Consider the following 14,606-nt stretch of genomic DNA (forward strand, 5'->3'; position numbering starts at 1 on the left):
TAGAAACGTCAAGAGAAATTTCTACACTAGTATCAACAGTCAAGTGCGTATTTCTATAGAAATGTTTTTAGCATAGCTTCCATACCACAATTCAATGATCACTTGTGCAGTGTCCTGACAATGCTCCTAATATGTTCCCCACAACAGAGATTTATGTACCACAGGAACTTCCTAATAGAAAATGCCCTTTAGTGACGAACCCTTGCTTATTAAAAATTGGTTTTGGCAGACTAACACTTAAAGTATAGGAAAAAGAAAAACTTGAAATGGAATCTTGTAAGCACCCTTATCTATTGAAGTCTAAGTTAATGGCTTTCTAGATTTCTTTGAAAAGCAGACTAAATGGTATGAGGAAGCCTGGAGTTATTAACCAGCAAGCATCCTTAGATACTACAGTAGCAATTGAACCTGATTTCCATTCAAACACATTACCCAAGAGGAAACCAAAAACTAATTCTTAATGTTAATGTGAAGATAGAAGATTTAAATTTATTTCCAGGAATTACAAGTGCATTTTGTTCATATGAGCAAGCAGTCTTTATACAATCCATTCTTCACTGCTGCCAAACTAAAATGAGAAAAAGACAGCAGAGATATGAAAAGCTAAAAATATAACTATTTTTCCTAAATTATTTGTTGAATAGCATTTCAGTTGAACACAACTCAGAGGTAACAATAGATTATTTTTTTCTCAATCATAGGCATGTGGCACTTAGACAATCATCTTTGCACAGAAAGCTTTAACAGTCATGCGAGGGCACAGTAATTATTTTAAACAAGGCAAATTTCTCACCACAGAGAGCAGTGGGGAAAGAAAAGGAGGCACTGCACTGGAACATAACACCTAGTAAACTCCACATTATACAATTTCAGTAACAAATACTTGAAAAGATCATTAAAAGGTATACAATTTTAAACGTTATTTAGTGCTAGCTTTGTTTGGTTGTCCTAACTCAGCATTATCAGAAAAGTTTGATAGTACTTGACAACAGAACAGTACTTCATGTCACGAGCTCATGGAGGCTTGATTACAAATCACCATAGTGTAGGTTGCAAGAAATGAACTTGAGATGCTGACATGCTGTAGGAGCAAAAGTAAAATCAAACTTTCTCATTTAAAGATGCAGTGTTCCTCTCTGCAAAAATTCTGAATGTCAGTGATTAGATTCAAATGTAAAAACTATCAATCCTCATTTGAAGCATTTCACTGGTATGCAGTATGTAGACTGAGTTTATTAACACCGTATTTTGGTTTCTCGCTTGCCACCACATGTGGATGCCTTCCACAGAGAAAGGCATTCACCATTAGGTCATCATGCCACTATGTTCTTTGTTAATCTTCCACCACACGGTGAGTAAATATAAGTTGGCGAGCTGCCACTCATTCTCTTTGCACAAGTCTTATAAACACGACTACATGGTATGAACTTTGGAAGTACTATGCCTCCAACGTGGTTAAACTTTAAATGATCTCTTTTAGAAAAGGCAGGGAGAAAAAGGTACAAGTTTTGTCAATACGTGGAAAAAACATTTCTTAGATGAATTCAATTAAGTTGGGTTCCTATGTGGCTCTTACGCTGTATAGAATACCTGTATGTACAGCACAGGACACCCAAACAAGTGCATAAGCAAGATTAACATGAACACGACTTATGCTGTAATCCATAGCATAATGGTATCAACTCCGCTGGATGCTAACCATTTCTATTTAAAAAGGAAGTGCAAAAAAATCTGGGATGTCACTGACTTAAAGTGCCCTGAATAGTAGCTTTTCTAAAGAAAAAAAAAAATGCCAGCGACTTCAGTAAAGTCAAAAAAACATAGTTCATGGTGTAAACTTCTTACAGGTTAATGAATTATCTTCTTGGATATTGATCCAGGAGTGAAAGGAACCACTGCATCTTTCAAACCAGAAAGCAAGCAGTTAAAACACGGCCAGCAGTAGGTGCACTTACAGTACAGTACTGCAACAGGTCAACAATGGGCATTACGCATAGGAGTGTCAATTACAATTCTTCAGGCTTAAAAGATTCATTGAAAGCATGAAAAGCCAAAACTACCAGGAACTGCCCTCCTGAATGGCTCAAAGGAGTTAGTGGATAAGCTGAGAGAGGCCACAAGACATGACCAACAATAAAGAACTGGGAAGAGGAACAGCAACGTTTGAGCATGCCCAGTCCTTTAAGTCCTTGTCCTACAAAAAAAGAGCAGAGACATATTTCAGTGAAGAAAGTTTTTAACATCGCCTTTTAAAACAAGCATACTTTCCTATTTCTATGCTTTATGTATGCTATGTTTACCATGAGTCAGAGACAGTGAATATCAGTATGTTACATTTTAAGTTAAAATTTTACATCTTCAGAAGATTAGGAAGATTAATCACAACTGATGAATGAAGTACATTATTTGGTCAGCTGAAGAATCTGTTATTTTCACATTGCTTCTCAATCCCAAAAACTACAGTCAAGGGGGAAGTCTTGAATCTCAAGAAATAACACATGGAGAAGAGCTAGCTGATAAAGTACAGGGGGTGTGTAGGGGGACTAGAAATGCACAGGAAGAGACCGTTACTGTCCATTTTAAGCCAACTCCTGGGGATTGGCCTCCACTAGGATGTCAACTATTTATGTTTAAACTGTTGTGATGTGGAATAGCTAATAATTCTAACCATAAATAACTAGGACAAATTACCAGCATACCATTACCCAGCTGAGTACAATATTTAAATTTCAGTATCATGTCAGCCACATCAACTCTTCATAGTAGCATTTAAAAGGTAACATTTTTAGCAAAGCAGAAATTTCTATTAGCACCCGATCACTGATATTATCCCTGATCCCTTTATCCCTTAATCCCTAATACAACCTAGGTAAGTACTTTCTGGGCAAAGAGGTAAGCAGGAGAGACATAAACTACGATTTACCACAATTTTAGCTATTTGCTCTCCCTTCCTTCCTTCATACTACGGCCTATTAGTATGGGTTTCATCTTACTGCTAAAAATTGATGTCATTTTCTTCCAGAATGTGTATATGTACTGCTAGTGCCTCTTGTACAGAATTAGCTTTAGAAAACACAGAGGGGAAACAAGCACCACACGTGTTACTGTGTCCCAGGTCTAATTCAGTTGGCAATGCCCAGCTAATAATAAGAGCCAGATGTGTGAACCTCAGATTTACCTAACTTTTAATTATTAAAATAGATTCAATTGTTAGCTAGTAAGCTTAAATAAACAAAATGCAGTATTTCTAAAGATCAAAATGACTTCATTTGTGAACTTCCATACATTTGAATATTCAAGCCAGTGGCAACAGAATGTACCCTATTGAAGTAAAAACTGTATTTTCAAAAGTTTCCTCCACTTTTTTCTTTGTCTTTCTTTCCTATGAATTCATTGTTAAATAAAAAACTGGGGGTATATGCAACGCAGAAACTGAAATCCCATTTTTAGTGCAGAAGAATTATTGCTCATAGCAAAGCAGCAAAGCTTCTACATGCTGCTATCAGAGCCACGGATTTCTTGCAGTGAGGAAGTTCACTGGCTCAAAGCTTAACCTTTCTGCTGGAACTGCCAACAAAAAGCAGTGACTGTAGAACTCTGCTGTTGATGGAGAATAGCAGAGAAACTGCTTTAAAGACCATAAAACAGAAAATCTAGATTAGGCTGTCTTCGCTGGTTTGTTTTTCTTTTCCCATCACAAAACTGATACTTTATTAGTATCACAGAAGTTTCACAAGTATTACAAAAATTATTCAAGTCAGTATTTGACCAATTTTGTATGGAACTACTGAGACTTGCAAGCCTCATGGTATATGAAGATCAGTTAAATTCATTGATTTAAAAAAAAAGTCAGAGACAATGAATTGTCTCTGATGACAATGACAATGAAATAAATGTACATTACATTTTAAATTAAAATTTGAAATCTTTAAAAGATTAGGAAGATTAATCATAACTAATTTATGAATATTTAGATACCTATTCTTATTTCCTCACACTATTTCAGAGGTACTTAAAACTGAAGTTAAATCATACTGAAGCTTCATGGGGTTTTCCCCCCCCTTTTAAAATACTTTAAGAGATTTCTCCTCTGTACGTTACATTTAAGGCAAAATTTTTTTTAAAAGCATTTGCAGCCATATGACAAAATAGTCTGTCAAGTATGGAGAACGCTGCCCCCTTAAAATGGTTTTGAATAAAATTTGCATTTCAAAGTGTTATCATAGCTTTTATTCTGAGAAGCACTATTTAAATGTAATTCTTATTCCTTCAACGTAACCTAAAAACTAGGTAAACATCTCAGACAATTGCCTAGCTTCCGTGTAGACACTTCAATGTTGTAGGCAAAACTAAAGTTTCTTCAGTAACAGAATAGGACTGAGGTCAAATGAATAAGCACAAAGCTATCCTTTAACAGCTAGTTATCATATCGATAGAAAAGGTAAGTTCTACATTTCACTAGTGCTAGCAAAGTTCCAAAATTCTTCCCCCTGCCCAAGTGCTTTCGTATTGCTGTGACTTTACCTATGCACAATTTAAGATCGGTATCCTGGCTGGAATCTAGCAGTTTCCTCAAAAATCAGTTCTTTCAGCTTTTCCTTCGGCAAGTCATCCAACTCCATATCAAACTTGAAGGGTGCTTCAGCTACAGGCTTAATAATATAAAGAAACATTATTACTTATTTTAATATTACTGTTCCATTGAATTTCATGTACCCCTTGTGTGGGGAAAAAAAGCTGAAAATGCACTTGACAAAACCATCTAATACTGTGCAGTCTTCAAGGAAGAACTCATTCTATTAGTCCTTTGTGTGCTTCATACATTAGTACCAAATTTTTAAATGAAACCATAGTAAGTAGCTACTCAAATCTAAACCACAAGTTAAAATATTTGTTAAAGGCTCATAACATCTACCTGAAGAAAAATTATCTGAAACATTTGTATTTCTCGGAATAAACATACCTGTCCCTTACGAAAAAACTAAGCTTATTTCCTCCTCCCCTACTTCTTCACCAAAAGTAATCTGAAATCTCATTAGAACTGTAGATGAAACTACAGTGAGTTCAGATTTGGGGGGTTTTAAATGCATAATCTGATGGCAAACTCAGTTATTCTCCTTTCTCTCAGACATTATGAAACGACCATAGAGAGCTGAGAAGTTCCATTTTCAGGAGAGTACACCTTAGCATCTATTTATTGTGTTGTGCCTCCAAAATGTTGTACTAGAACAAGAAATACAAAGTTTTGGTAAATTGATGCACTTCATTCTTCAACTCCATTAGAGCAGTAGAAACACTGTCCTTAAACTAATGAAGAGAATAACCTGTTGCATCATTTAATCAACATTTACATTTTAACAACGTCTTTACCTCATCACTTGGATCATAATACTGCTCCAGATATGGATGGGCTAAAGCTTGCTCGACTTCAATCCGCTTATGAGGATTAAAGGTCAACATTTTATCCAACAAATCAAGTGCTAAGAGGAAAAAAAAGTGAGCAAGAGTTTAAGACACACTCGAAAGTACGAAGTGTTATAAACACTGATATGACATAGACAATACATGCTACCCTAAGTTTTGTGCTAATTTCAATTTACAGCTGGGATCTCCCTGCTGCAGTAGCAGTACCAGAGGTAGCCAACTGCTTCCTGTGACTTGGGCAGCGTATCTTCGTCTGCCCGTCTTATCGGCATTCCCTGGTTGCAGTTGCCTTTGGCACGATCTGGCCTAGCAGAGGTATACCCTTTCAAAGGCCCTTCAGGGTCAGAATGAATGTCGAGGGAAGAAATGCATAGAACCCTATGGTACAATCTGGTTTTAACTACAGCAGAAATTGAATAGATCAGGCTTTTTCTTCACTCAAATAGATGCTTTGGATTTTTGTGCCAAAAATCCAAATCAAGAGAGAGCTTTTCTGAAATGAGTAAGTAATCAAGAATATGTTCTGAGAAGAGAACTTGTCTGTTTAATAATGAAAATGTCATCCAGAAGTCATTAGGAGTTCCAGATCATCAGTGAACTATTACAGCATAACTAGCAGCCCAGAAGATACTCTCCAGCTAAGATGCAAATATATTCATGAGATTCAGGTAAAATCTGTTGAAGACAACTCGTAAAGAATCCATGGAGAACCTGAAGATCCAGTAAGACAGAGAGAGAGGTCTGACGAAATTCTGGACAAATGTTGTAAGTCAGAGTTACTGCAATTGCTCAGCTACTTTGATTATAACACATTTTCCTTCCCCAAGAAAAGAAAACAGAATTATTATAGTAGCAAGAAGCCTGAACATATCTTCAGTATCCTAAATTCCATTCCATTTCTTCTCCTCACCACATCATTTATGACACAGAACTTAAATAGAGGCTTCTCACTGCAGTAAAGCAGTTGTAGCTTTGCATCAGGATAAGATGCATACCAAGCATTGCAGAAGAGATAGAACTTTACCACTGCATTCAATGGCAGCTTGAAAAAGCTGCAAACTCGCACAGCAATTAACGTTAAATATTTTGATGCGGTTCTCTCAACACTGGAAACTCACATTCTCACTCCATGCTAAAGCATGTCGTGCATAATGCTTTTTACCAAAATGACTGACAAACGGCTTTTTCAAAAACTGCTCTGTCAAAGCTATTCTGAAGATTTAGATGAAGAGGTGTTGCAGAAGTCATGCAAACTGCACGTTCCCCTAGCAGCTAAGCAAATCAGCATTGCTACAATTTGAGCTGTCAGAAGCCCACGGTAAAAATTCTCACATTGATGAGCACTATTATAAAAGCAGAATAAATCACTGCTGTTTCTCTCAATGATAAGGATAATCAGCTCTACAGAGTTCCATCTGCAGAAATCAGTTTTAACATGGTAGTTCCGTACCTGATCATATTCACTAAGAGTAAATTATCATACCAGTTTAAAAAAAAAGTGACTTATGAATTGTGTCAGAGCAGGTAAGAGAGCACTGTACTGTGAATGCAGCCACCCTTGAACTGTATGAAGTAGAGTTGAAAAGGCAAGTCAATAGCTATCTAGCACAACAAAATCATATTTACCCTTTACTAAAGCCTTGTTAACAAAGGCAACAATTATTACATTCCTTGCTTTTATAACTTTTGCTCCACTTATCATAACTGAATTTTTTTACCCATTAAATTTTAACCTTTCATACTGCTGAAGGATCCATCCTTTGATTGATATTCTCCTGTTTGATCTAGGACTGACATGCAGTCTGCACAAACTATACTGAGTTCAGCAATAGGCAGCTATCTCATACCTGATTTTAGAAACACAGTTCAAGATTTGTTTGATGCCTATGTCAAAATCCAATGCCTATGTTCAGTACCTGAGTAATGTATCATGCTTTCGAAGACAGTAACAAGAGTTAGCATTTGTTTTACATGTAAGTTAAAGATCAAACACCACAACACAATCTTAGAGTTACTAAAAACTGCTTTAAAAAGATAAGCTAGTATGAGGGTTTCATGCTGGTTTATGATTTTATATTAGATTTATATTGCTGTTTTAAGGGACCTGCATGTTCTATTTCCGATACACATAAAGATAAATTATCAGGGTGGTTTTAAAAATCCCATCCTGCCATTACTTTTGGTGCTCATTTCCATTTCTGAAGATCTGATACAATGTAATAGAGCATAAAATACCTTTGGGGTCAGCATTTGGAAACAGCCTGTTCCATGGTACCTTATTTTTGTGTGGTAGGGAAAGCAAGTAGTTTCTGGCCTTTAAATTTATTATACAATTCAAATCCTCTTGGGAAGGGGATCCAAGTATACCTAAAAAAAATAAATGCAAACAGTACTGTATTCTAAGAAAAGCACATTAAAACGGTTATATCACATCTGCTAAAACTCAATATTAAAACTGCTGGGGAGAAGATTTCAGACTAAATGTTTTAAGAGTACAGAATACCTTAGAATTTTTTTAGAAACCTTTACTAAAAAGGTTTAAGTTATTTTTTCTTGTAAATAAACAAATGCATTTGAGTTTTCTAATGATCAGTAATCTGTTTAAAAGATCCAATTAAGTGGCATATCTATAGAAATTTTGAAAAAAATTTGACCTGGACCTAATAGTATATTTGAGCGGGTTTTTGTTTTGGTTTTTGTTTGTTTTGTTTGTTTTTTAAATTTTAAAAACATCTCTGCTGATGTAGTAAATAAAGTGGTAAGTATCCCCTAGTTGCCCCCCAAAGCAATGATTTGTTGTAGAAATCAGTGTGAAATAACTACGGGGAACAGAAGATACACCTACAGATCCATACATTATACAGCGACTAATAAGAGAAAGAGATGAGTGACGAAGACCAGTTTAGTTGGTAGAAAAGACGAAGAGACAGACGGCTGTGGAAATGCTACTTTATATAAAAGCTTACCAAGGATATGGTTAAGTTGGTCAAGGTAGTGTTTTCCTGGAAAGATAGGTCTGTTGGAGAGCATCTCTGCCAGAATACAGCCTACTGACCAGATGTCAATAGACTTGGTGTAACCCTGCATGGAAAGCGAAAACACGTTGTTGTCAAAGAAATTTTTGCATAACTGCAGCAACATGTTACTTTAGTAAATTTTGAAAGTGCACGCAAATACATTTTATTTTTTAGATGAGTCATGCTTGTTCATGCTGTTTGATTTTTCTGTACAGAATGAAATAATTAACAATTGTGTATCAAAACACTACTTCAAAGGGGTAGCAAGAACTGAAGCGTGCAAGATACATTTTTCCAAATGGATTCTCTAAGTTTAGCTAAACATATTACCAACTGCAAATTTCTGAAACTCCCTAATTTTATAGCAAATTTACACTAACAAATTTTGGAAACAAGCTATTCTTCTTAAGTCTATAGCTCCTAACAGTATGCTAAATGCATGTGAAAAAGTGCCATCCTTCTTCCTCTAGGATCTAAATATCACACAAGTAAACAGCCTTCAGCATCAAAGGGCTGAAAGGGCAAAACAGATCGTTGGTTAGCTGATTTGTAAAACACAACAGGTAAGTAAGTAGTAAAGATGATGCGAGAAGACCAACAACAGTAAATGGGATATAACAACAACGAAACAAATGGCCATATTTTCACGGGTATGGATAACCTGTGTTATCCATAAGAAAAGGCTTTTATTCAGAAGCACGCTAGTTACACCAGTGCCTGGGTAACACCGGGGCAAGTTCACCTCAAGTAGCCCTGGCCCCATGAGCTCCCTTGCCTTATTCTCCCATAGCCTGCTGTCCACCACTCCCCCTCCCATTAGCTGGGAGCTTCCAACAAAAGCGAGTAACACTGCTGAACCCACAGCCACGTCAGCACCCGCTTCTCAGGACGTGATCACTTGACCATTTGTTTTCAAGGCACTGTAATTCTAAAAGGAATCGGGCTGTAGGCCAGGAAAATTATAAGTTGACCACCTCTTAAGAAACACACAAAATATTTTCTTGTAAAAGCTGCTGATAAATATATGTGGATATCCGGAAACAAGGTTAAGTTACCCTATGTTTATGGCCTCAATGCGAGTTTAAAATACAAGAAGCTGGGGGGGGGGGGGGGGGCGGAATTCGATTGGTCAGATGACTATTTTCTAGAAGTGCATCAGCCACACTATTGCCACAACAAATCAAACCCAACAACCAATGAAGCAATAATCCTACAGAAACAACAAAGTCTTTGAGGAATATAAAATACAGACACAGATGTCACATAGGTATTTTGCGAACAAGCGTATGGCTGTAGAAACTAATGCAAAGGTTATGAAGGATACCCATTACTCACACCATACAGAGACTGGATATACCTTAAAACAGCCACAGAAGAACATAAGAATAATTCCAAGTACAAAAAAACCAAAGGGATGATTTAATTAAGACTATGGGAATGCAATTAACATTGACACACAACAAAGATCACATGCCTTCAGAATCAGATTCACCCTCATTATACATTCTAAACCTAAATCAAGATGTCGAGATAATATTAAGGCAAGATTTGCAAGCCTTGATGAAGACAGTAGTAAAATGCTCTCGTTGCTAGTACTTCTGCCCTGCTCTGTGGAGAAGTATTTGATGGAAAGGAGTCTCATGATTGGCAAGGAACTGGACACATGGGAGCTCATGCACATGTTTACTCAGTTGTAGTATCCAACAATTGTACCTGGAATCATATATTTATTGCAAGCTAGTAGCTATACTGCAAATCCATTACCACATTTCCTCAAGACTATGCATGCATTCTGATCCTAAAAACACGGGGAGCAAAATTGGTACTCACAAGTGAATAATCAGCAACAGAAGCACCGCAGCAGTTCACTATGGTTCTTACCTTAGAATTCAGCATGATTTCAGGAGCTCTGTACCAACGTGTGGCCACGTATTCTGTCAAGAATCCTGTGTGATCATGATCTGGATCTGCAACACGAGCCAGTCCAAAGTCACAAATCTGGTTTTAAAGAAATAAAAAACAGAAAAAGCATATTAGACATTAGACATACAGCTTCCAATACTACAACAGGACTAATTCACCATTCCGCAACCCATGATGCAACACCTACAAATACAGGGATGGTAACCTGTATTTTTAGAAACAAATTATTGCACAAAGGTTAAGAAAAATGTTTTGGATGTAAGTACAAAGAGTATCTGATTAGGCCATGCAGGGGCCAGGAAGAATAAACGGTCTGGGAAAAAAAGATGTTCCTGGCGCACAATTTATGTTCCACTTACTTAACACCTCCTCTGCCAGATAGGTGGCAAGATATACTGCTCCAACCTGTTATTAGAAATTTACCAGAAAACGAAAAGAGAAAGAGATTAAGATTTCCAGAAAACAAAATTACCAACCAACACATTTGTAGCAAAGTTCAATACCCCTTTTTACAAAAGCTACCATCATAACTGCATCTCTGCACGAGAAACATCCTATCCAATCATGAGATAATGGTAGACTGGAGAGATTGTAGGTTGCTGAACGAAGCATGAGCTTAAGAAAAACCCAATGAAAATATTTCTCAACCTTGTATCAGGAAAATAGTTTTATCTAACCATGAAAAGAAAAATAAACTCTGATCTAGACTAGTGAGTTCAGCAAAAAGGAAAAAATGTTTTTATCTATACTCTGGTAAGGAGGCTCCAAGGCTTTCAGAGCTATTTAGTGTCCTTTCTCCAGAGAGAAATTAAGACAATTGAAAATGTGAAGACAGACAGTGTTCCAGAGTACAGCAGCTCTTCCTTTCTTACCTTCCAAGAGGTAAATGGCAAGCTTGTTGAGTGGCACATTCATATGCTTTTGCTACCACCAAACAAATAGCAGTTTATGATAATGATCAATTTCCACATAAAGTGTATTGGCATGAAAGAATATGTACTCTCAGAAAAACAAGGCATCAAGCATAGGAGTAGCAAACAGGAGGTTCCTCTGATGCACGCATTTTATAATAGTTTACTCTCTGATAGTTAATTGTGTACACTGATTGTATTAAAAATGTGAAGTAATAATATGTTGTAGTCAGTAAAGACTGTAATGGATAATCCTACCAAAACCACAGAAACCTCACTGTACCCTGGCAACCCACTCCTTTGTTTTCCTGGAGGGACAGCCTGTGAAACAATTGATAGGTCAGTTAAGGAAGAAGTGATTCAGCCGACTAAAAGCTACATCTGAAAGACAGGATTCAGCAGCTGACTGTTCAACAGAGGGACTGAAGAAGAGGCAATGATGAAATCCACAAGCCAGGCTGCATGGGATGACTCGGCTGACTTTAGCTACGTATTAAAAAAAACCCCAAGCCCTGAATCCTTGGAAAACAAAATGAAAAGGAACCCTTTTAAGCACGTCAAGGTTTTCCCAGGCTATGGAAACAGAGCAGCTGCCTTGTGTGCAATTAGCAGCTTACATAAAGAGAGTAAGTACAAATAATCAGAAGAGTCTCCTGTAAAGACAGAGGCGAAGAAACCATAGAGGACAGCTTTATGGACTTCAGAAAATAATCATGCAGGCAGACAAAACTGTTGCAACCTCTTCCTCCTAACCTCAGAAAAAAGCTAGGTAAGACTATAGGCAAGGAGACTTGTGCAGAATTATAGTATTACACATAAGCAAAGTGCTATGATTTGTCATTATTAAGACAAAAGAAGAAAGGCTCTCCGGTCCACAGTGAGGAGAAAGAACGAGTAAAAGAAGGTGTCTGTGAATCTCTCAAGTAGAAAAATGCACATGGGATGGAAAGGAAGATTAATGACAAAGAGAGCTCATTAAAATGACAAAAAGCCCCTGCTGACTAGAGCAGAAACAGGTTAAGCAGAAAAGAAGAAACACCATTAGTGAGAAAGGTATCAAGGCTGAAGCTGCAAGAAAGAGGCTTTTGGCTGTCAGCAGCGTTCTCACTGGCTGCAGAGTGACCAGGAGCATTAGCAGGGCAGAATAAAAGACAAGCTGGAGAGGCCCGCATTCTGCCTGAAGTCCCGGGTGCAAGGGACGGAGCAAGGAGACTGACCGTACTCTGGTGAGGGCAGACAGTTCTTGCCCCGTGGCAACAGAACACGGTTAACAGATCAGCTACCCTATGGGGGAGGGCGGGGGAGTGGGCCAGGGAATTCTGAAAGCACTATGCCTGTTCAAAAAATAATTGGTAAAAGTCAAAGCACCAGAAGAAGGTAGGCTTCTCAATCAGAACTAAAACAAAAGAAGAATCGGTGAGAGCAACATAATGACAAGCAAAATTTTCTTGGCATTTTGACTAAGTCATAGCAGAGCATAAAAACACTGCATAACGAAAGCCCCAGCTATGTCAGTCAGTCAGTCAGTGCTTCATGCCTTGGAGAGACAGAACAGATGCTGCTGAGAGAGAAGGAATAACTTCCCCGCTAAATAAATAAATAAATAATTTTTAAAAAGCCAGCATCCTATTTATATATTTAGCTTCCACTTCCTGAAAACAATGTTCTTGTAACCAGTATCAGGTATGCCTTTTTTTTTTTTTTTTTTAAACAGAGATGGCTTAAAATTGGATGAAGCTATCAAGCAGATGGGAAGATTTATGAGGATCATGTACATATGACCATTTACTAAGCAAATGAAATGACACCCAACAGCGCTAGTAATACACTGAAGTCATATGGAGTAGTCTGTGCGTGTGTATGTATGTAGTTGTATAAAAGGGAAAGGAAAGGTTTCCATTAAGTTTAGCTGTTAATAAGATGATAGTTGAAACAGTTGCGTGTCTAGAGTAATTGGTAAAATCCTGAAACAGACAATAACTTGCAGTTTTCCTCAAAAAACCCTCTCTCATTGCCTTCCTTTCAAGCCTATCAAAGTATCTAACAATTCTTGGATGTTTAATACTTGGGAGTATTCACTATGTAGATAGAAAAGCACTACTTATAAATAATATTGATCTAGTGTGTTAATGTTTTAACCAAGTCAAAGTAGATTCTCAGCTAGAGTAAACTGGTACACTGAAGACACTGCAACATACTAGTTGAGAATACATTTAAAATAACTTTGACCTCATTTTCTGAAATATTAATGCCACTGGCCTAGGAAAATTATATGGTCATTATAGTTTTTATGTAACTTATTTGATTTACAAAACCGCAGGACAGGTCAAATTCCTGCAGATAATTATTGCAGATAATCATGAAAGCATGTGAAAATATTTCTAAAAATGTTAGCTACTATTTTAGAGTATATTCCAGCCTGTAGCATGTCAGTATACATTAATCTCATTCATGGGAAAGCTGCCAGGCTGCAAAAGAGAAGACCAGTATCTTTATTACCCTGGCCTCTCACTGGAGATTCCAAGGTAGTAGTTTTCATGGACTCTCAATCTAATCTTTACTGAAAATACATAACAAGAGACAGTAGTTCAGTCAGATGATGTACTTTCACAAACTTTCATCCACTATGTGGTAAGTCATATTTAAGGTCTCATTTAAGACTGTAGCATAGCCTAAGGAAACAGAACCAGCTTTAGGTTCTGCACTTCTGCCCCAAGCCTTTCAGCTGCTTAGGACAAGCTATAAGGTTCCCAGACAAATTGTGTCAATAGAGACTCATACATTTCCTTCCTGGAAATGGAATTTATGATCCAGAAGTCAAGATCATGTTTAAGGGAGAAGAAAGAAGGAGCTCTTGTTACAAACTGTAGGAGTCAGCTCCAGAGGAGATCAACAGCTCGCTCTCATAACACCACTAAAGAAAGAGGCTAACAGCATTACCACTGAAGATGAACAGACTTTCTTCTGAAAGTGTGATTTTAAGTTGCTCATTTTCACAGTATGCTGTGTTTTGAGTTTATGTACAATAATCAACTGTGTAAGCATACACGTGTACATAGCTGACACACAGACTTGCAGAATGGCCCAGAAAGAAACAAGGTAGTCCAAGTTCAGCATTCATCAGACACGACTTAACATGTACTAGTTTTCTCTCCAATTCTGTTGTTTAAACTTTAGATGCGGTATTAATACAACACCAGAGTTCCCTTTAGGTTATGAAAAAGCATATGCCCTGTCATACAGACTACCATATTCTGCACTAGGAAGCACATATTACAGCGGCATGCTGTTTTTAAAATCTTATAAAGAAATTGGAACAGTACTGACTAAG

At 37.3% G+C, this 14,606-nt stretch overlaps 1 protein-coding gene across 1 annotated transcript in view; it reads right to left on the reverse strand.

Moving 5' to 3' along the window:
* Positions 1 to 469: 469 nt before the first annotated feature.
* MAPK1 (mitogen-activated protein kinase 1) overlaps positions 470 to 14,606 on the reverse strand; it is a 35,820-nt gene continuing 21,683 nt past the window's right edge. Inside the window, exons 4-9 of the mRNA XM_075516349.1 lie at positions 10,323 to 10,439; positions 8,391 to 8,505; positions 7,660 to 7,791; positions 5,371 to 5,480; positions 4,525 to 4,652; positions 470 to 2,194 (exon numbers count right to left, since the gene is read on the reverse strand). Of these exons, the coding sequence (XP_075372464.1) occupies positions 4,536 to 4,652; positions 5,371 to 5,480; positions 7,660 to 7,791; positions 8,391 to 8,505; positions 10,323 to 10,439 (591 nt within the window). The 3' untranslated portion in view covers positions 470 to 2,194; positions 4,525 to 4,535. The remainder of the gene's footprint in view (positions 2,195 to 4,524; positions 4,653 to 5,370; positions 5,481 to 7,659; positions 7,792 to 8,390; positions 8,506 to 10,322; positions 10,440 to 14,606) is intronic.

This window comes from Mycteria americana, chromosome 13 (genome assembly GCF_035582795.1).
Source record: "Mycteria americana isolate JAX WOST 10 ecotype Jacksonville Zoo and Gardens chromosome 13, USCA_MyAme_1.0, whole genome shotgun sequence".
NCBI classification, from domain to species: Eukaryota; Metazoa; Chordata; class Aves; order Ciconiiformes; family Ciconiidae; genus Mycteria; species Mycteria americana.